The sequence below is a fragment of the Macaca mulatta genome, chromosome 5 (assembly GCF_049350105.2).
Source record: "Macaca mulatta isolate MMU2019108-1 chromosome 5, T2T-MMU8v2.0, whole genome shotgun sequence".
Taxonomy (NCBI): Eukaryota; Metazoa; Chordata; class Mammalia; order Primates; family Cercopithecidae; genus Macaca; species Macaca mulatta.
In genome coordinates this window covers 167,258,309-167,281,639 of record NC_133410.1, presented here as the reverse complement: position 1 = coordinate 167,281,639, position 23,331 = coordinate 167,258,309, and the positions used below count along the sequence as shown (strand labels likewise).

At 39.0% G+C, this 23,331-nt stretch overlaps 2 protein-coding genes across 2 annotated transcripts in view; one reads left to right on the top strand and one right to left on the bottom strand.

The window, feature by feature from the left end:
- The first annotated feature begins 1,096 nt into the window (after positions 1–1,096).
- On the top strand, positions 1,097–14,672 carry PPID (peptidylprolyl isomerase D). The gene is made up of 10 exons (XM_078002395.1): positions 1,097–1,285; positions 3,012–3,152; positions 4,869–4,975; positions 6,956–7,144; positions 8,486–8,608; positions 8,767–8,873; positions 10,956–11,097; positions 13,377–13,463; positions 13,555–13,597; positions 14,405–14,672. Exons 1-10 carry the CDS (start codon positions 1,201–1,203, stop codon positions 14,491–14,493), a joined length of 1,113 nt encoding a protein of 370 aa, XP_077858521.1. The 5' UTR covers positions 1,097–1,200; the 3' UTR covers positions 14,494–14,672.
- An 807-nt stretch (positions 14,673–15,479) lies between these two features.
- Positions 15,480–23,331, bottom strand: part of ETFDH (electron transfer flavoprotein dehydrogenase) — a 37,751-nt gene continuing 29,899 nt past the window's right edge. The window contains exons 10-13 of the mRNA XM_015139417.3: positions 20,966–21,134; positions 17,853–18,035; positions 17,374–17,595; positions 15,480–15,845 (exon numbers count right to left, since the gene is read on the bottom strand). Of these exons, the coding sequence (XP_014994903.1) occupies positions 15,682–15,845; positions 17,374–17,595; positions 17,853–18,035; positions 20,966–21,134 (738 nt within the window). The 3' untranslated portion in view covers positions 15,480–15,681. The remainder of the gene's footprint in view (positions 15,846–17,373; positions 17,596–17,852; positions 18,036–20,965; positions 21,135–23,331) is intronic.

Genomic DNA, 23,331 nt, shown 5'->3' with positions numbered 1-23,331 from the left:
TATCTCTCATGCTTTATTGATAAAGTCAGTCTCAGGCTGAATCCAAATTGCTGAGCTCCAACAGAACTACAAGGCAAAGCATCTACACAGGGAATTGCCACTCTTCTCCAAAATCAGGCTTTATTAAGAGGCAAGACTATGTTCTCCTCATATATATATACACATACACACACATATATATGTAGAAAGTAAATGTTTTCCACAGATTCCCCATAAAGGAAAAGTGGGGTATAGTAATACAGTATTTTTTTTTTTTTTTTTTTTTTTTGCGGGGGACAGTGTCGCTCTGTCACCCAGTGTGGAGTACAGTGGCACGATCTCGGTTCACTACAACCTCCTCCTCCCGGGTTCAAGCGATTCCCCTGCCTCAGTCTCCCAGCTGGGATTACAGGCATGCACCACCAGGCCCGGCTGATTTTTTTTTGTATTTTTAGTAGAGACGGGGTTTCATCATGTTGGTCAGACTGGTCTCGAACTCCTGACCTCAAATGATCCGCCCGCCTCGGCCTCCCAAAGTGCTGGGATTACAGGCGTGAGCCACCTCGCCCAGCCAGATACAGTTTTATCAGGAATCAAAACTGTGCTCTCTTCTGGCCTCTCGGCTTTAGCTGTTTGGAGCGTTTAGTCTAATCCTTATCACTTACATTGTAATGTGAACATCAAATTGCAACGACATGGCAATAATAAGGCTCCTATTGGTTGGGTACCACCAGTTTGTGCCAGGCATTGCACTGATTCACGTCTTTAATCCTCAAAACGACCTTCCGAGGTCAGCGTTTTTATTCTCTTTTTCCAGACGAGCAAACTGAGTTTCTGAGAAATCACACCCAAGTCGGTGGCAGAGCTGACGCTAGCATGGGGCTGACTCCAAAGCTCTCCACGCCACGATGGTAGGAAAGACAACGAAACACAAGCGAGAAGAATAATGAGAAATGGGACCGTAACTTCCATGAAGTGAGAAGCCAGGAAGAGGTGGCGGAGGGTACGCGGTTCTCGCTACGGAGTCGCTCACGCGCTTTGAAACACCGCGCGGGGGAGCGGGGCGGTGTCGGAAGTCAGACCATGGCTTCCGGTCTCGCGCCGGAAGTGGCCGGTCAGCGTCGCTGCTAGTCTCCGGCGGAGACTAGCGCTCTGGAGTTTGAGGTGCTGGGCGGCCACGAGGTGCGGGGATCCTGCGTCCAAACGCGTCTGCAAGTCGAGATGTCGCATCCGTCCCCCCAAGTCAAGCCCTCCAACCCCAGTAACCCTCGAGTCTTCTTTGACGTGGACATAGGAGGGGAGCGAGGTGAGCGGAGTCTGACACTGGCGGAAAAGCCCCGAGAAGGCGGGGGTTCCCTGGATTTGGGAGATTCCAAGGGTGGAAGGCGGCTCCGGCCGGTGGCTGCTCAGTGTCGCGGAGGGGATGGCTGCCTAGACTGGTCCACCGGAGCAAGCCCGGGCATCTAGGGCTAGATCGATCCAGCGCCTTTGTATCAATGCCATCGGTCGTGCGGAAGTTTCTGGAAATTTCTAGTTCGGGAATTGTGGCGTCCTTTAGGTTTGCCTCTCCTGATTTGGTTACACTTCCATGCCACCTCTGCACTACCAAGTTAGCATGAAATAAGATTATTTTATGTTTGCAGTGGGACAGTTCAGAAAGCATATCCTGGGATATGCGTCTGCGGGGTCCTAGGAACTATATTTGCCACATGAGATAATATATCAGCACGTGCTGTATTATTTATACGTTAAAGGGACTTGTTTGCTTATTGCCTTTGCTTTATTACTGATTCTTAACTTAGAGGTCCATTCAGATGGGCCAGCATTTTCTCTTAATTTGCCATTGGGAAAATGCGCTCAATGTAGTGATGGTGTTGCCTAGGTTACATAGCCGCTCAGAAGTTCCTAAGGCCTGGTGAATTAGGGAGCGTGTTGCTTTGTAACTGGATTGGCCTTGTTCTGGAACATGTTAGAATTGCTGGCCAGGCAGTGTATTTGAATGCGTGTACAGGACACACACACGTTTACACGTACATTCAGTTTGTTGCAACTAGCTAGGGCTAGGTTTATTCTCACCTGTCTTACGTGCTGTCTAGAGGAGGAACTTTTACAGCTTTTGCTTCAGAGGCTGCACGAGGCAGTTTGCTCAGAGCACAAAGGCTGCAGGTATACATAACACGTGGCCAGTTCACCCATCCAAAGACTGTTTAATTTTCTCCTGTTGGTTGCTTGGTGATTGGAGATTCTCAGTACCTCTTGAAGAAATTATTCAGGATTTAAAACTATTTGTATTGAATGATATCTCTTACATGGTGCTAATCTTTTGGCTACTATAATTGGTTATGATCCTTGGTATGATGTTTCAAATCTGTTTATATACCTATATGACAGTAGGTAGACTAAATTTGAATATTAGAAAAATGACAATAAGATTCACTAATTCTACTAGTAAGTATATTCAAAGGAAATGAAGTTTGTATGTCAAAGAGGTATCTGCACTATTATAACATTATTCATGATAGCCAAGATAATGGAATCAAACTAGGTTTCCATCTACAGATGGATTTTTTTTTAATGTGGTATATGTGCATAATGGAGTACTAGTCACCCATAAAAAATAATGAAATCTTGTCACTTTTGACAATGTGAATTAATATGGAGGACATTATGTTACATGAAATAAGCTGAGCACAGGAAGACAAGTAACTGCATGATCTCACTTACATGTGGTTTCTAAAAAGCTGACCTTGAAGTAGAGAATGGAATGATGGATTTCAGGGGTTGGGTAGATGGTGATCACAAGAGACCTAATTTCAGTTAGAAAGGGGGAATAAATTCAAGAGATCTACTGTATAACATAATGACTATAGTTAGTAACAATGTGTGGTGTTCTTGAAATTGCAAAGAAGAAAAATTACAATAAAAGGGAACTTGGTAATTCATGATTGATCTGCTACCATAATTATACCAACCTTTTTATCATTTGCCTATTTGGTTGTTTTGCATACTGACAAGATTTTCTTTTCTTTTAGTTGGTCGAATTGTCTTAGAATTGTTTGCAGATATTGTACCCAAAACTGCGGAAAATTTTCGTGCACTGTGTACAGGAGAAAAAGGCATTGGACCCACGACTGGGAAACCTCTCCATTTCAAAGGATGCCCTTTTCATCGAAGTATGTGTAAATTTTCTGAATCTTGTTATTCTTCACATAGACAAGTCCTGTTTTTTAGGAGTTAGGGAAGAAAACGCTAAGTAGGAAGTGAAGCTCAAAAAGTACTATTAGCTTCCCCATTTGAGGCAGTAACTCAGTTTCTTAAAGGTTAGGCTGTGCGAGGTGGAATTACTCATGGTACTAAGGTTTATCTGTAGAGAAATGGACTTCCCTGGCTTTACCCATCTTCTCATTCTTCTTCACTCTAAGATGATTTGATGGAGAAAGGAAGGCCATAGTCAGCTTCATTGCCTGGTAACAAAAAAGTTATGTGTAATTTTGGGACATGAGTGCTTGGGAAGGCAGCAGATTTGAAGATTCAGTGTTTTGGGCACATGGGTGATAATGTGGTCAAAATATGCCCTTTTCTACTGCTTATCACACTTGGTAATGAATCATACTTTTGTTTAGTGATAATGGCTCTCCTAATAGACTGCAGGCTCTATGGGTTCAAGAACTGTATGTTTTCACCATTTTGTTTTCAGTGTCTAGTATAGTTATTGAGTAGGAACTCAGTAAATATTTGTTTAATAAATAGGCAAATAAGCAATAATCACATGAGCAATGTTTTTTTAAACGATTTATTAAGAAAAAATTAACTTTTTTAAAAGTATTTAAACTATTTACTTTCATGTTTAATAAAAACTCAAAATATGCTAATAAACTACATGCAGAAAATATTTAACATAGCAAGTGTGAGACTGCTATCCTTAGAAAGGTCTGCCTGCAAGAGTAGCACTTGGTTGGAGTTGGGGAACTTGACACTTGAGCCATTTCCTAAATAGAGTGATTTACTCTGCCTAGTCTATTTGTACAAACATGAACGTGTGCTTTCTTTTGGGGAGTCTGGAATTTTGGTACATATTAGGTGGAGTGTGCCCAATAAATACCTTGGGTGCTGAGTGTCTAATTGGCTTTCCTGGGCAGAGATACTGTGTACATGTTGCTGCATTTTTGTTGCTGGGGGAAGTGTGTGTTCTGTGGCACTTCATGGGAGGGAGAAAGCATAAGGAAGCTTGCATATGGATTTTTCCAGATTCAGCCTGTGTCTTCGCCCTCATCATCTCACTGTGTATTGTTACCACTGTGATCCCACCAAATACTGATTTGTGTGGGCTCTAGGGTTCTCTGAACATGAAAGCAGTCTTGGTAACCTTTGACACAAAGTGATATATTTGCTGAAAATTTTCCATTAGGGCAGTACAAATCTACTGGGAATAATTGGTCTTTATTCAGCAGACATTGTTGAGTAACTAATATGTGTACATGCACATAGTTACGAGGATGTAAAACAATACAGTTGGTGTACTTAAGGACATCATTGTTTGCTGGAAGGGGCAGATCATAATGCCGTATGTTATGTAGGCAGAGTCAAGATACTGTGGGAGAAAAATTAGGACATAGAGCTTTGGGATTTCAGTGACAGTTTTATAGGGGAGGTATCATTTGAACCGATTTTCTGAATGTTAGCGGGGATCAGGCAGGGAAAGTAGGTTGGATTCAGACGGTGAAAAGCGTGACCCATTTGAAATTGCGGGGACGGGTGGGGAAGGGCAGACAGGAGAGTGACATGACTAGAGTAATGCACTAGAAAGTTGTGTTACACACATATCCATTAGTAAGCATTGCTAAAGGCATCCATGTCTCAGTCACTAATAGCCATTTCCTTTTTTGTAGTTATTAAGAAATTTATGATTCAGGGTGGAGACTTCTCAAATCAGAATGGGACAGGTGGAGAAAGTATTTATGGTGAAAAATTTGAAGATGAAAATTTCCACTATAAGGTAATGTTATTGCTGATAAAAAGATCATTATATATCTGGAATACTTGTTGGATTAAGACACCAAAAAATGTCTCAAGTGTGCTTAGATTCTCCCATTTCTTGTAAAAGGATTCACTTTTGTAAATAACGGTTCTTTAATATGGAAAAGTTTTCATGCAGTAAAGATTTATTTAGCATTATTTCATTGTGATCCAGTTTTTATATGCTTCAGTTAAGCCAATGAGTTTTTACATGCGACCAGCATCTGGCAAAATTGTTTCCAGGAAAAATGTTTTCGTTGCTGGAAGGATGGTAACTTGTGCATCTTTATCCTTGAATTTGAAGAGCAACAAAACCATCACTAATATCCAGGATGTCAGGGGATTTGCACAATAGTAGATGTAGTTAAATGTCCAACCTCCTAAAGGACTTTAGTGGTGCCTGTGCCTTCTTATCTTCATTGTCCCAAGATGTAATGGGGGTATATTGCATCATTCAAGTTGTAAGAATGGACATGTAAATACAAAAGTAAAGTGATATTTTTAGAAATAAGAAATATGAGCAAGGTTATGAGGATAATTTGAAAAAATGTCATCAGTCTTCCTGCCAGTGTCTATTGAGACTACAATTCTATGTGCAGCACTATCACTGGCACCAAAGGTTTATAAAAATGAAAGGCCTTGATGTCAAGGAATTTATAATCCTACCTCAGAGACAAGATTAAGATACATGGAACTACTGGAGGATAATAGTATATAAATAAATGCTAAATTGATTGAATAACCTTGCTTGTATGACATTGCTAATACATACTGTCTGTATACTGTAGGAGAAAGATGTGATTAATGCAGTCTGAATTATTATGGAAGTCATTGAGGAGGAATGACTGGCTACATAGGCTGTGCAGACTGGGTCTTGCAAGGTGGCAACGTGGCTGAAATTTGGTTAGGCAGGAACCGTAGTATTGATGCAGAATTTAAAAAGGGATGTGGGTGAGGAAAGACACGTCAAGGAAATAAAGTTCTAGTTACTGTTGTACCAAAGGAAGCTACCAGAAGGATGAAAACTAAAGGTTATGTGATGATCAGGTTGATATAGAGAAAAGGGGCCTATAGACAAGATACATGGTTCTTGCTTTCTATAAACTTGGTGGCCTTAAAATCTGAATTTGATTTAGATTGAGGGGAGTAAAAGGCATTTTGGTGGGGTGGGGGGGTGTCGTGAGACATTATATAACATGAGAGTTATGGTGCGTGCACCAACAAGGAATACATTTAGAAAGCCTAGGAGATAAAGTGAAAAGGTTCAGAAATTGGGTTTCATAGATGCTTTGACAGTATTATGCCAAGGTAGAATTTTGATTTCAAGATGCATGCAGCAGTTTCTTTTGAGCACTCTCTGAAGAGTTGATTCATCTGGGATGAAAACCTAATCCAAATCCTGTATGATTTGGATTCTTTTGAGATTAGGAAAGTATCAAACTGAATGTCTTGGGTAAATGCAATATCCCATTACTGTTCCCAGTTTATTGATACGTAAAGGAAAACTCATACTGTAGGCATATTTATGAATTTGGAAGACTATTCAGATCTTCCCAGAAAAAAAGAGCATTCATCATAAAAAGGGCAAAATATATGACAAGAGTTTCATAATGCTGCATCTTCATTTTAAAGGTGAAGTATAAGTATCTTCTCATGGCCGGTTTAGAAATAAGCTTCCCCCGGACTATTGTTTCTGTCACCTATTTACTTTGATAAGGTTTTTTAAAGTTTAAAAAGTGATTAAGTGTGTCCCATGTTTTGTGAATTAAAGGTTGCAGTTTATAAAAAAAAGTAATTAAAAATGTCATAAGTGAAAAGTAAAAGAGAGTACAGTTTGATCTAAATGGTAGTATAGTGCACCTCAGTTTTATGTTCAGTAAAAGAACAGTTCAGACTAACACACGATTCAGAAAGAACACATCTAACCTTGGTTTTCTTTTAATGATTTTTATTTCTACAGCATGATCGGGAGGGTTTACTGAGCATGGCAAACGCAGGCCGCAACACAAATGGTTCTCAGTTTTTTATCACAACAGTTCCAACTCCTCATTTGGATGGGAAACATGTGGTGTTTGGCCAAGTAATTAAAGGAATAGGAGTGACAAGGATATTGGAAAATGTGGAAGTGAAAGGTGAAAAACCTGCTAAAGTAAGTAAAAAGTTACAGTGAAACGCACTTATTATCTTAGTTGCTATCTTTTTTTTTTTTTTTTTTTTTTGAGGTGGAGTCTCGCTCTGTTACAGGCTGGAGTGCAGTGGTGCAGTCTTGGCTCACTGCAGCCTCTGCCTCCTGGGCTTAAGCTATTCTCCTGCCTCAGCCTCCAGAGTAGCAGGGATTACAGGTGCACGCTACCACACCTGGCTAATTTTTTTTGTATTTTTAATAGAGACGGGGTTTCACCATGTTGGCCAGGCTGGTCTCGAACTCCTGACCTTGTGATCCGCCCACCTCGGCCTCCCAAAGTGCCGGGATTACAGGCATGAGCCACCGTGCCCAGCTTATTAGTTGCGATATTAAAGAAATGTAAGTAAAAGGATCAGTGATTATTAGCTGGAAAAATGTTACAATAATTTTGGGTATAGGAGCCTGGATTTGCCACTTTTTTTTTTTTTTTTTTTTACTTTTCTGCAATGGGAAAGACAATTAGGGTAGTTTTAAAGGAGATTTTTATTATTTCAACTTTCTTTTGGTTATCTTTGCTAGTTTACATTAAGCCTTCTTATACCTGCAAAACTTTTGAGTCAGTATGTATAGTAGTACATAGCAGCATGAGGATAATAAACCTAAAATCTTGTCTGGATTGTAGCATTAACTAGAGGCATGGCCTTGACCTCGTTACTTAACTTTTCCACACCTGTTTTCTCCTGTCTAAATTATTTATGGGTTTAGACTAGATTATCTCTGAAGACCCTTGTGTACTTAATGTCTGTGAATCAAAATGACCTTAATATTGGCTGGGCATGATAGCTCATGCTTGTCATCCCAGCACTTTGGGAGGCTGAGGTGGGAGGATCACTTGAGACCAGGAGTTGGAAACCAGCTTTGGCAACATAGTGAGAAGCTGTCTCTTAAAAAATAAAAAAGAAAAAGAAAAACCCCTAAATGACCGTAATACTACCCAGCCTAAGTGACAGGGTTGTGAGTGGTGAGTGGGAGTTGGAAGCTCAGTTACTTCTAGGAGGTAGGCTGTCACTCAGTGTGTGACGAGAATAGTAGTAAACCGGAAGCTCATGCCCCACCTGATGCCACTTACATAGACAGTGATAAAATTGCCAATTTATTCTGTGTTTATTGAGCTCCTAAGTAGCAGTAAAACGCTTATGTAAATGTAACATTGTCATATTAGTTGGAATGTATAAAACAGCATTATAGTAAATAAATGAGCCTCCTCACATAAATCTGTGGACAGTGTTGCACTGACTTCAGCTGTATAACTTATCTCTCATTATTATGATAGTGCACTTCTACAATTTAGGGTTATTTTTACAGTTGTGCATTATTGCAGAATGTGGAGAATTGAAGGAAGGAGATGACTGGGGAATATTCGCAAAAGATGGCTCTGGCGACAGTCATCCAGATTTCCCTGAGGATGCAGATGTAGATTTAAAAGACGTGAGTACTTGCAGATTAGTCAAACTTTAATTACTTTAGTAAGTGAAAATATTTAGTACTAAAAGTTTGAGTTTTTGTTTCAGTCTCTCATATGATAGAATCTAGCATTAATCTATATTACTTACTAAAATCCAACATTTTTGTATTTTTTTATACAGGTAGATAAAATTTTATTAATAACAGAAGACTTAAAAAATATTGGAAATACTTTTTTCAAATCCCAGAACTGGGAGATGGCCATTAAAAAATATGCAAAAGTTTTAAGGTAATATTATTTCTATCAAATTATTTTTAAAAAATTATAAATTGAATTATAAACTAAAATTAAGAATTGCTCATTATATTTTTTCAAATTACTTGTTGAATAAGCAGTTGTATTGAAATAGTTGCATTTCCTTTTTTTCCCCTCAGCTTATTTTGAGAAATTTCAAAAGACAAGTTGAAAGAGTAGTACATAATTATTCATATGTTTTACTTACATTCACCAGTTTTTAACTTTTGCTGTTTATGTTTTTACAGAACTGTTTTAATAGGAAGTTGTTGATACTGTGATACTTTACCCTAAGTATTTCAGCATGTATTTCCTAAGAAACAAAGACATTCTACATAAGTTCAATACCATTAAAACACCCCAAAGTAATATTGATAGGTAATATCAATCCATATTTAGGCTGGGCATGGTGGCTCACGCCTATAATCCCAGCACTTTGGGAGGCCAAGGTGGGTGGATCACCTGAGGTCAGGAGTTGGAGACCAGCCTGCCCAATATGGTGAAATCCCGTCTCTACTAAAAGTACAAAAATTAGCTGGGCATGGTGGTGCACACCTGTAATCCTAGCTACTCAGGAGGCTGAGGCACAAGAATGACTTGAACCCGGGAGGTGGAGGTTGCAGCAAGCTGAGATTATGCCACTGCACTCCAGCCTGGGTGACAGAGTGAGATTCTGTCTCAAAAAAAAAATAAATAAATAAAAAAGTAATCCATATTCCAGCATCCCCAGTTGTTTCAATTTTTTAGAAAAATCCTGGGGCCAAACTAAGATTATATGTTGTATTTAGTGATAGTATCTCTTTAGTTACTTATGTTTCCTACCTCCCCTGGTTTTTTATTCATTTGCGTTTTTGTGGAGTCCAAGTCAGTTTTTTTTATAGACTTCCATCTGTATGTGTTTGTTTCCTTAAGATTAGTTTGAGGTGTAATATTTTGGCAAAAAGACTTAGGTGTTGTTTTGTATCACCTATGATATCACATCCTGAAGACACATTTCCCTTTGGCCTGTTTGAGTTCACACACGTGGTTAAAGTAGTGTCAGCCAGAAGCATTTGTTATGTAGTCTGAGGTAGTACTGTGAAATTGTGTGAATATCTAGTCCCCAGCAACCTTTCACCCAGTGGATCTTGGCATCATTGAAAATCCATGCCTGAATCTGTTATTATACTGATCTTCTAATTTTATCATCATACAGTTATTAACTAGCATTCTTCTGTTTGCAAGAGCCTCCTGCATATTTTCTAAGTATCACTGTAGACCTATGGATATTTTTCTTTTTCTTTTTATAGAAACAAGGCCTCCTTATATTGCCCAGGCTGGTCTGGAACTTTTGGGCTCAAGCAATCCTCCCTCCTCAACCTCCCAAGTAGCAGGGACTAGAGGATTTCTTATGGGTAGTTTTCAGTTCTGTTTGTCAGTACACTATTACTGTCATTCTTTTTCATGCCCAAAGGGTTCCAGATTTGTTCAGTGGAAGGCCCCTTTCCTTTGGCATGTTCCTATTAGTCTGTGAGCACTTGCTTGCTTTTTTGCACAAGATGTTCTAAGCTCATCTTGCCTTGCTTTCAGATCTGATCCAGCAGTTTTTCCAAGGACCTCTGATTTCTTTCAGAGAAAGGAAGCTTTAGAAACCAAATTCTGGGGGCCAAGTGTGCTCAGTTTCTGGGCCCTTTTCAGGGACAATGCAAAATCAACGCAATAGAGTTCTCCTTCATCTTTCCCCTATTGAATTCCCTTCTCCTATTATGAGAATCCTGGTTCCAAACATAATTATGTTGGAAAGTACATAGTGGAGACCTGAGTTTCAAAAATAGAAAAGTGTTACTAGTGCATAATTAGATTTGGGAATTGGTCTTACATTGGCCTCTTTGAACACTTTGGGGAAAAAAGTTGGAACAAAAATAATTTTTTTTTAAGCCTTCTTAAGAAAAATTTTAAAAAGTGTGATCATTAAGATTATTGATAGCATTTTTAGAGCTTTTTATATCAGAAATGACAACACTTCTGGACATACAGAAGAAGAGTAATTCCTGTTTATGTGGCCTTTCATACTGCTTTTATTAATGCGTTCTACAGATACGTGGACAGTTCAAAGGCTGTTATTGAGACAGCAGATAGAGCCAAGCTGCAACCTATAGCTTTAAGCTGTGTACTGAATATTGGTGCTTGTAAACTGAAGATGTCAAATTGGCAGGGAGCAATTGACAGTTGTTTGGAGGTAAGTCTGTTTAATCTTGAACTTTTTGAGTAAGTTGGATTAAGACTTAGTTTGAATAGTAGCAATTTTTATATAAATATATCTTATTGCATAGGACCTATTGAGGCTTAAGAAAACATTTTGTTTCTAAATATTTTGGACCCTCAATTCTTTCCCTGCATTCATTTTGCTTATAACTGTCACTCAACAGCCATGAAGATCCTTGCCTTTTTTTCTCGAAGCACATATATCAGCTCATGTATTTACTTAAGAGCACCTATTATATGTTAGGCATTGGAAGACAAAGTTAGGAATGATTAAGAATGTGGGTTATGGAGTCAGTCAGGTGTGGCTTTTTTTCTTCTTCTTCTTTTTTTTTTTTTTTTTGAGACGGAGTGTGGCTCTGTCGTCCAGGGTGGAGTTTAGTGGTGCAGTCTCGGCTCACTGCAACTTCTGCCTCCCGGGTTCAAGTGATTCTCCTATCTCATCCTCCCGAGTAGCTGGGATTATAGGCGCATGCCACCATGCCCAGATAATTTTTGTATTTTTAGTAGAGACAGGGTTTCACCATGTTGGCCAGGCTGGTCTCAATCTCCTGATCTCAGGTGATCCACCCGCCTCGGCCTCCCAAAGTGCTGGGATTACAGGTGTGAGCTACCATGGAGTAGTTATAGAAAGTTATATAACATAATGTAAGGCATTTAGTGTAGTGCCTGGCACATTTTAAGCACCTAACAGAGACGAGTTATTTTAATTAAAAGATCCATACCCTCAAGAAGCTTAATAAGTGATTCAGTTTCAATTTAGGTTCATCAGGACTTGTGTATGGAGAATGGGTTCTATTGGAACAGGTCATTTATCTTTAGGAGGGCCATCCAGGTATGCTAACTGATAAAGCTAGAAAGGTGGCAGTTTTACCTTCCTCAAATAGAGCAATTATGACTCTCTTCCCTGTTGTACAGTTTGAAAAGTTTTCCAAATGAAACATTTTAAGAATTTTACATATTAAGCCATGTACCTAGACTAGCTATGCTCAGAGCAAGTAGAACTAAAATGAGATCCTAATTTGGTAGGGTAGATGACATAAGGGATAGGAATATATTTAGAAGGGAGCATACAACAGAGGAAAAAACTTATCAAAAGAAAAGATGGGTCTTCACTCTGGGTTTCTTTTTTGTTTGTTTTTTTTGCTCTGTCACCCATGCTGGAGTGTAGTGGTGCAATCAAAGCTCACTGCAGCCTCAACCTCCTGGGCTTGGGTGATCGTCCCACCTCAGCCTCCTAAGTAGCTGGGACTACAGGCACTCGTCACCATACCCCGCTGAGTTTTACATTTTTTGTAGGATGGGTTTTTGCCATGTTGCCCAGGCTGGTCTCTTAACTCCTGGGCTCAAGCTGTCCACCCACCTTGGCCTCCTAAAGTGCTGGGATTACAGTTAAGAGCCTCTGTGCCCAGCCCAGATCTCTTTTTGACCTGTGAGGCAGATAATAAAATCTAAGTATGGGCCGTTAAAAGATGTTACATAAACAAAAGATAATTTTAAAATGTTTGTTCTAGGGGAGAGACCTGATGCATAAAGTCTCTTAGGTTAAAAGACCTTTTGTAAGAAAAAACCTAGGTTGGGTATGGTGGTTCATGCTTGTAATTCCAGCACTTAGGGAGGCCACGGCGGGTGGATTGCTTGATCCCAGGAGTTTGAAACCAGCCTGAGCAACATGGTGAAACCCTGTCTTAAAAAAAAAAAAAAAAATTAACCTGGTGTGATGGCACATACCTGTAGTCCCAGCTACTCGGAGGCTGAGGTGGGAGAAGCACTTGAGCTTGGGAGGTTGAGGCAGCAGTGAGCTGTGATCAGGCCACTGTACTCCAGCCAGGGTCACAGAGGTGAGACCTTGTCTTTAAAAAAAAAAAACTTAAGAGTTTATAACTTAAGAGTTATTAAGTTATTAATGTTCCTAAAAAACTTACAATTCAAGTAAAAAGCATATACAAATTTTTCTTCAAAATGATTTTCTCTCATAAGTGTTAGTTCAGGCCTATTTGGGAGATTGAAACCACAGTGTGGGGAGCATACTGGAAACTGGTAGAGAAATGTCTTTCTCCCCCATGTCCATTCAGTGCCCTCTGCTGACAAAACTTACTGCCCACTGGCAGAGGAGAGCTATTTGCAGGTTTCAGCTCCATTTTCACAGAGCAGTGAAGGATGGGTTTGGAGTTGATAGGCAATGAATTGAAATCTGGCATATAAGCTTAATACGTAATAATTTGATATAAATACTAGCTTTATACTTTTTTGTAGGCTCTTGAAATAGACCCATCAAATACCAAAGCATTGTACCGCAGAGCTCAAGGATGGCAAGGATTAAAAGAATATGATCAAGCATTGGTAAATCTTGTTCCAAATGTTTAATTTTTTAAAATAGACAACTACCTTTATAAATCATACACCTAACTTAAATGTTTTTTTCCAATTAAAGGCTGATCTTAAGAAAGCACAGGAGATAGCACCAGAAGATAAAGGTAAGTTGGCAGCTTGTGTAGTGAAAGTTAGTTTTGTTATTTAAAAATGTATCCTTAGGAACCATTGTTCACTTTGCCAGATTTTAGATGTTTGTTCAAAAGATATTACAGAATGCCTGCTGTTGGGCCAGGCGTTATCATACAGCAATGAACAAGACAGTCAAAGTCCCTGTCCTCAAAGAGCTTACATTCTACTCTCGCTCAAGAATATACTAGTTTTTCACGTTATTTATTCTTCAAGTTATCATCTCTGTAGTTTTTTGTATGTCTAAATACTGTTTGTCTTATGGTATCCTTTGAGACTGTTCCTATTCTGGTTATTCTAGTCGAGAGCTCAGCATCGTAAGACACAGTATTCATGGTAAATTTAACATTTGGGACCATTCTTCAAGCTGAATGTAGCCATAACCTTAGTACTGAAGTACTGGTTATATGTTTTAGGAAACTATGACAAAAATAAGCTTGTTTTTCAAATAAACCAACTATGAATAGTGACACTAGATCTGGATATTACAAAATGTCTTTGGTCTCTTATTACTAAAATGAAACAAGGGAAGCAGTTACCGTTCCCTAATGTAGAGGGAGAAGGCAAGTCTTGATGTGCTTGAGTTCTCTCAGTTGACAGTCCTCTAAAATTACGTTTCATTTCTGTTGTTTGTGAGATTGCTCAGATTTTCTGTTACTAGGGCTTACTTACTTTATGGAGAAGTTTTTTCAAGGGGTAGTTAACATTAAAACAGTTTGTTAGTCACCATAATTTTTTTGGATATTTTGAGAAATAACTCACATTGCATATTTATTTTACAGCTATCCAGGCAGAACTGCTGAAAGTCAAACAAAAGATAAAGGCACAGAAAGATAAAGAGAAGGCAGTATATGCAAAAATGTTTGCTTAGAAAGGATTCAGTTTTGCTTATTGTGTGTTGATTGTGTAAATGCAATAAGAAAATGTAAAGGTTTTTGTCTATTAATATGATCCCTAATGTGTTTCTTTTGACACCTTAGTTCCTCATTGTTTAAAGGAGTACTGATAGGGGTTCATGCTTAATAAATGTGTCACAATACAGTCAATAAAGTGGTTTTGTTTGTTTCTTTGAGATGGAGTCTTGCTCTGTCACCCAGGCTGGAGTGCAGTGGTGCGATCTCAGCTCACTGCATCCTCTGCCTCCCGGGTTCAAGTGATTCTCCTGCCTCAGCTTCCCAAGTAGCTGGGATTACAAGCATATGCCACCACACCCAGCTAATTTTTGTATTTTTAGTAGAGACAGGGTTTCACCATATTGGTCACGTCACGCTGGTCTTGAACTCCTGACCTCGTGATCTGCCCCTGCCTTGGCCTCCCAAAGTGCTGGGATTACAGGTGTGAGCCACTGTGCCCGACCAAGTAAAATGTTTTTTAAAATGGTTATCTGCATTATTCATAAAGGATAATGGTGTCCAGTCTTTTTAAACTTGTAAAGACACATCTTATTGAATAAAGAGATGACAGTTTCGTTTGTATATTGTTTCCTTCAATTCTTTGATGTATCTGTGGTTGGATGATGCTAAGTTTTCATGCTTATAGATAATACGCACACACACAAACACACAAACTTGTTCAGGGATGGGCATACTTTTTCTGCAAGGGCCAGATCATAAAGTTTTTAGGCTTTGTGGACCATGTAATCTGTCATACCCACTCAACTCTGTGGTTGTAACTCAAAATCAGCCATAGACAATGTGTAACCAATGGGTATGGCTGTGTTTCAATAAAACTTTGGTCTAGAATATATATTGATTTTTATATTTGAATACTTAACATTGGCAAGTCAAATGTAAAGTCCAGTAGTGAATTTTGCTCTTGGTACTGAATCTCTGAAGAACTGAAGAGGTAGGAAGATGCTGCATTCTTATAAAGTTTATTTAAAAGAAATACTCATAATTTTTTTATGGGACAATCTTAGATATAGTATAAAATTTTTATTTCATAATCATTCTGTGTATATTCTGTTCAGTACTATGCAGAAAGACATTTTGACATCTGTTAATCTCTAAACATTTTAAAGTTAGCTTGCCATACTTTAAAGAAACTGGTTAGCTGCAGTTTACATTCCATTGTAAGCAGGTCCTCCTCCACCTTCAGGTACCACCCAGTTAATATTCTGACTTGGATCTTTAATATCACATGTTTTACAGTGCACACAGTTCTGAGCATTTATCTGTAACCGAAATCCATCACCTTGTTCCACAGGTACAAATTCATAAACTCCTGAAAAGTAAAAATAAATCATATTGAAGTGCCTAACTTTAAAAATCTTTTAAATTCAAAAATAGAAATTTGAAGAAAGAGTAGCCACAGAAACCTTAAAGGTTGCTTTCTGAATGCTGACCCATAGAGGGTATTATGAAGACCTTGGTGCATTGCTGTTGATGTGAGTAGAAATTACATGTACATAATAAAAGGAGGTACAGCAGTACTCGGCTGAGTTGTCTCACTATCAAGGGTACTCGACACTCAGTGTTTGAGTTCCACACAACCTCGAAGTTCTCCCTTATTCACAGTTGTCCTCTCTCCACAGAGGACAAGTTCCAAGATCCCCAGTACCTGAAACCTCAGGTAGTACCCAACTGAACGCTGTCATTCAGAAGACATTTCTGTTCTGTATTTCACCCACAAATGTGATGCCTTTTCCATCTTAAGGAAGCACTTGCCACACTCTGGCCATAACTTCTACAGTTTGAGGTCTAACAGCAAAATGCACAAATTTCTTTTTCCTCTTTCACAGAAGATACAGTCTTATGTAGACCTTAGCAACCTCGGCATAGGATTTTTTTCTCTATAGAGAACTTTCTCCTTTTCACTTAAAGGAAGCACTTCATGGCATCTCTGAATTGTCAGCATTACTACTCTTGCGTTGTGGGGACATTTTTAAGAGTTACTGGACAGAAGCATGATACTGTGACAGTCAATCTGATGATAACTGAGATGGCTACCAAGTGACATAACGAATGTTATGCGTGAATATGCTGGACAAAGGGATAATTCACATCCAGGGTGGGACAAGCCAGAATGGTACACAATTTAAAACTTAACGTGCACAATTTAAGACTCGAGAATTACTTGTTTCTGGAATTTTCTTATTTTCAGACCATGGGTGCCTGGGGGTAAGAGGAGCCTGATGGTACAGCTAAAAAACCAAATTAGATCCAGTCCTTAGTAACCTCAGGGAGTTTAAAACCCACTGTAACGACAAAAGTCAAAAGACCAAGTCACACTATCGCTGCTTTTGTGAATGTACTAGTTTTCAAGTATCTGAGTACTATTTTGTTCTACCATGTCATTTGAGATCTCGTTCCTACTACTGTAATTTCAGTTGAAAGCTCAGCACTAAAAGAATATTCATGGTGAATTTAAAGTTTCAGAGCATTTTTTGGACTGAATGTAACCATAATGTGTTATTCTAGCACATGCACCCAAATACGTACAGATGAGCTGCCCATACGTACAGAAATGACTTTAAATAGTCACATGAACGTGCAAAGAGAGGTATTTCATCTTCAAGAATCTTCATCTTAGTCTGAGCGTACACAAAGGGATTTTTTTTTTTTTTTTTTGAGAAATGTCATCTGAACTAGGCTTAACAAAACCAGTAGTTATGTTTCCTAAAGGAAGCCGGAGGAAGTCATTTACAATTTCTAAGCAATGGAAGGAGATACAGAAATCAGTTTTTAAAAGAACAGAATCACATTACTAAAATGTTTAAAGCAAATATTTAGGAATGGATGGAAATTATTACCTGCAGGACAGAATCGCTGCTCGGGCCCATCATATATCGACAGATTTCTCTTTACAGGTATACTGTCATCCCTTAAGGTTAAATGTGCCGGCTGGTCATGTTCATGATTAGTACCACTCAGAGCCACAGAGGACAAGAGGTCAAAACTGATCTGTCCATCGGGTTTTGGATACTCAATAGGTGTACAATCCTTGGCTGGCTTGAGCCGTTCAAAGTCAGAACCTTCAACAATTTTGAGGGAAATGCTTAACAAAATATAATTTTGAAGTACTTTTTCTTAAGCCTATTTGTATAAAAATTTCAAAATGTTATTACACGAAAGAAATACGACTAGCCCTCAAGTAATAATATACTGTTCTTAGATACTAAATTTATAATTTCTCCAAGTTTAAAACATTAAAACGATCACTTTGTCAAATTAATGGATCCCATTCATGATTTTTTAATGATCATGTTACTCATACTCTCATTTGAATTACCTTTATGTTTCAGAGTCCATGGCTCCATTCCTCTCAATATCCAGTAAAAGATTCCAGTGTAAATCATCCCTCCATATACACCCAGTACTCCATGGCAAGACGGTCTTATATTTCTAACAGAATATAGCTCTTTCCATACCCAGGAGTTCTTCAAATTGTCTTCATATTCAGTTACATGGAGTCCTTTTATTGAAAACATGAAATGTTAGTGCGAAACTGCCCAAATGTGCATAAAATACGCTAAAGTATTTTGCTACTTTGATACCTGATGAGTGAATTTTTTTTTTTTTTTTTTTTTTTTTTTTGAGACAGGGTCTTGCTCTGTCACGCAGGTTGCAGTACAGCGGTGTGATCATGGCTCACTGCAACCTCCACCTCCCAGATTCAAGTCATCCTCCCACCTTAGCCTCCTGAGTAGGTGGGACTAGGGGCACATGCCACCATGCCCTGCTAATTTTTGTATTTTTGGTAGAAAGAGGGTTTTGCCATGTTGCCCAGGCTGGTCTTGAACTCCTGAGCTCAAGTGATATGCCTGCCTTGGCCTCCCAAAGTGCTGGGATCACAGGCATGAGCCACCGTACCTGGCTGATGGTGAATCTTCAGTAATTTTTAAAAACATGGTCCACACTGAAGACTCTCACGTATAAATGTTGGCATCTTCCAAAAAGACAACCATTAGATACAGATGTTATTAATAGGCAGTAAGGCATTTGATTTCTTATATTGGTAGCATGGAAAATTAGTTTAAAATTTTAGTGAAACTGAGAAGCTTTAAGATAAAAAGTTCATGCCAGGCGTGGTGGCTCAAGCCTGTAATCCCAGCACTTTGGGAGGCCGAGACGGGTGGATCACGAGGTCAGGAGATCGAGACCATCCTGGCTAACACAGTGAAACCCCGTCTCTACTAAAAATACAAAAAAACTAGCTGGGCGAGGTGGCGGGCGCCTGTAGTTCCCAGTTACTCAGGAGGCTGAGGCAGGAGAATGGCGTAAACCCGGGAGGCAGAGCTTGCAGTGAGCTGAGATCTGGCCACTGTACTCTAGCCTGGGCGACAGAGCGAGACTCCGTCTCAAAAAAAAAAAAAAAATAAAAATAAAAATAAAAAGTTCATGCTACCTGTAACAGTGAAAAAATTTCTTAATTTACAACTCTAAACTATTTCTACCTGCTATGGGTTGAAATATGTCCCCCAAAAAATAGGTTTTGAAGTCCTAACCTTCAGTACCTTAGACTGTGACCTTAGTAGTGGCTGTAGATATAATTAGTTAAGATGAGGTCTACTACAGTATAGTGGGTCCCTAATCCAATATGACTGGTATGCTTAGAAGAAGAGACAGAACTGGGCACAGTGGCTCTAGCCTGTAATTTCCAGCTACTTGGGAGGCCAAAGTGGGAGGGCGGCTGGAGCCAAGGAATTTGAGATTGCAGAGACCGAGGATTGCACCACTGCACTCCAGCTTGGGGAACAGAGCGAGAACCTGTCTCTAAAAACAAAAACCCACCACTTCATAGAGAAAACTCAGTGCTTGCACTTAATATTTAAGAGGACAAATTGGTTCCCTTACGGCCTTTGGTGGATTCCACATGACTTCTTTTTCCAGTTATTGTTTCCTGTTCTGACTCCACTCCCCTTTTCTTTAGGCTTTAACCCTCAATCTAGTCTGGTGATATACTGGCTCCAGTATTATCTATGTGTGGTACTATATGCACATGATACAGTTCAAGTATGGCTGGTGGTCCAACAAGGAATGATACTTGACAAGAAAATCAGAAAAAAACTTCTACCCAGTCCCTGCACTCCATCTCGGCTATTCCATTCTCCCTGAAGTGCCCTTTGCCCTTTCTATTTTCCACTTCATCTCCCCATGCTAGGCCTCCATTCCTACAAAGATTTGAAGGCATAACCTGGTTACATATCTCTAACTAGAGGAACATATACTGGGGATTCTAAGAAATAAGACTCATTTATCAAGTATCTATGGAGTTGCTACTGTGTGCCAGGTGTTTAGGATTCACACTAAGCAACACCCCTAGTCTCTTGGAGTTTTCATCCAAGTGGCAGAAGATAAAAAGGTGATAAATAAGCAAATGATACAGTGTACCAAAAGGTAGAAAATGTGCTAGAAAAGGCCATTCAAGGGGAACTGGGTGGGTGTGCGCTGTGTGTTGTGCATTAATTGGTGTGGTCAAGGCAGAACCACTGTGAGTGCTACTTAAACAAAGGCAAAGAGAACAAAGGAGCCAGCCGTGACCAAAGACCATTAGGTGAGAGTGCTTGGCATGTTCCGGGAACTGTAAAGAAGCCAGTGTGGCTGGAGTTGGTAAAGGGTCTTTTTAGGTTAAAGGTTTACTGAGGTATAAGTGCTGGCTGTTTCTCTCCACCACAGCAGAAGAGTCATATACCTATACTTACAAAGTTTGCTGAAGAATAGGTAGCTAATTCTGCCTTCTGCAAAGGTGTTCTATTGATACTTTAGTATTTGGGAGGTATCTTAATTGTGTATATTACATGTATGCAATATAAATATGTGTGCAATATAAATGCAGTACTTTCATATTTGTAATAGTTTCTAACTATGTGGGACACTACTGGTACTTCTTTTTTGTGTGGGGGGGATGGAGTTTTGCTCTTGTTGCCCAGGCTGGAGTGCAATGGCATGATCTCAGCTCACTGCAACCTCCACCTCCCAGGTTCAAGCGATTCTCCTGCCTCAGCCTCCCAAGTAGCTGGGATTACAGGCACCTGCCACCACACCCAGCTAATTTTTTTCTATTTTTAGTAGAGACGGGGTTTCACCATGTGGGCCAGGCTGGTCTTGAGCTCCTGACTTCAGGTGATCTGCCCGCCTCGGCCAACCAAAGTGCTGGGATTACAGGCGTGAGCCACCGTGCCCGGCTACCACTCTTACTCTTTTACTTTTTTGATGTGAATAAAACAGAACATTGTAGTAAAAAATCACCGACTGTAATTACTGAGGTCATGTAGTTTTCTTTGCAGAGCATGCTTCTTAATACTTCTAAAGTGACAGATGCAATACGAATCTTTTAATGTCAATTGAAATACACGTAACCCAGCAATTTTCTTTTTTCTACTTTACACAGGAATTTCTTACCTATTGTCTTTGATTGGAGATTTTCACTAGTTAGTTGATTAAAAATAGATTCTGCTGCTAAAATTCCACTTTTCATTGCTGTGTGAGTACCTTTGATCTTGGGAACATTCATAAAACCAGGACTACAACCAATTAGTAAACCACCAGGAAAGGTGAGTTTCGGTATAGACTGAGGAAAGAAAGATTCAGAATACGTTTGTTAGCTCAAATTAAACAAGCACAACAGAATACTCCAAATCAGTCTTAAAGTCTTCTAGAGCTGTAGGGAAAGGTTGAAAAATAAATACATGAAAATGAATTGAGCAAAGGAATAAAACAGAGCAAGGGCAGTTTTCTTCTTCCTGCCCTAAGAGTGAGCATTAGGACTATGACTATTTTTCTGTGAGAGTTTTTCTTTTTTCCTCCTCATAACTCATCTACATGGGACAGACTTAGGACTGAAGCATCAATATGTTTTAAATAGAATGTTTTATTTATAGATATCCATGTCATAGTTAAAATATTCTCTAAACCTGAATGCTGTTATCTAAATTGTGATTTGCTTGCAAATCAAAACCACAATGAGATATCATTTCACCCTAGTTAGAATGGCTATTATCAAAAAGACAAAAAAGATTCTGGTGAGGATGTGGGGAAAACTCACACATTGTTGGTGGGAATGTCAATTAGTACAACCATTATGGAAAACAGTATAGAGGTTCCTAAAAAAGCTACAAACGGAACTACCATATGAGCCAGCAGTCCCACTATTGGGTGTATATCCAAAAGAAAGCAAGTCAGTATGTGGAAGAGATATCTGCACTCTCATATTTATTGCAGCACTATTCACAATAACTGCCAAGATACAGAATCAAACTAAATGTCCATCGACAGATGAATGGATCAACAAAAGACGGTATATATATATACACAATGGAATACTATTCAGCTGGAAGAACGAATGAAATATTGTCATCTGTGACAACATGGATGAGCCTGGAAGACATTATGTTAAGTCAGTCAAGCACAGAAAGATAAACATCCTATGCTCTCACTCATATATGGAAACTTAAAAAGTTGATCTTATGGAAGTGGAGAGTAGAACAGTGGCTACTAGAGGATGGGAAGAGTAGAAAGGGATGCTGGGAGTGGGGGTGGGATACAGAGAGATTGGTTAATGGATTCAGAAATACAGCTAGATAGGAGGAATAAGTTCTGTTCTATAGCACTGTAGAGTAACTATAATAAATAATAATTTATTATTTTTTCAAATAGCTAGAAGAAAAGATTTTAAATATTACCAACACAAAGAAATGATAAAGGTTTGAGGTGATGGATATACTAATTACTCTGATTTGATCATTAAACATTATACACATGTATGGAAATATCACATTGTACCCTCTCTTCTCCCAAAATTAAGTGGACCTGAAAATTTCAAAGAGCATATAAAAAAACTGTGATTTGCTTTTACATGCATTCGGGGTAATACAAGACTTACAAAGGATACTATACACCCTCTTTGTTTTACTTTGACAGCTAGGGATATAAACCTATGCTCTAATCATGGCACCACTGCAACTAGCTACCACCCTAAACAATAGATTCTGATTAAGGACAAGCTGAATTTCCAAAATTAAATAAAGACAATTCTTTGGACCTTAGTATACATTTCTGATAAAAAAAAATGTAATAAAGAGTGGGATATTTTTCAGTTTAGACAATAAATGTCTATATGTACCCCACAATATAGCAACTGAACTATAGATGGTTTGCATGAGAAAATGTACTCTTATAGTTTAAAGAGAGCCAAGCAGTGCTGTTCTTTCCACATTCTGTATTTTTTTCTTCTATGAGGACTTCTTAAAGTAAGCCATGGGGTCTTTGTTGAGAAAATGGTGAGTGGTACATTTGGCTGATGGTATTAAGAGGGACTCAGAGGTGGGGGTTAACAAAACTATTGACATCAACTGCAAAAGAGACATGGTGAGCACTCTGTCGCCACAACTCTCATCAATGAGGGAATGGTAGTGAAAAGCAAAACTAGGGGGCAGAAGGAATGCTGGTAAGAGAGAAGGATCAGGTCCTTTCACAGTATATGTGGGGAATGAATTTATGACTGTGGTTCTCAGACCAAACTCAGTATTAGGACCACTTAGGTAAAAGAGCATTAAATCAGGACCACAGAGCAGACAATGGGGAGGAGGTGCTATCTGGAGTGCTACTAGCTGAAAACAGATAAAGATTAGGGACTTAGATGATGACAATGCTTTTCTCAAATAAGGCTGTGGCTTTGTTGACACCAAGTTTGATTGAAGAACCAGAAGAATGTGAAATTTAATAAAAGGATATAAACTATGAGTTCAAGTTCGTCCAAAATAGGTGTT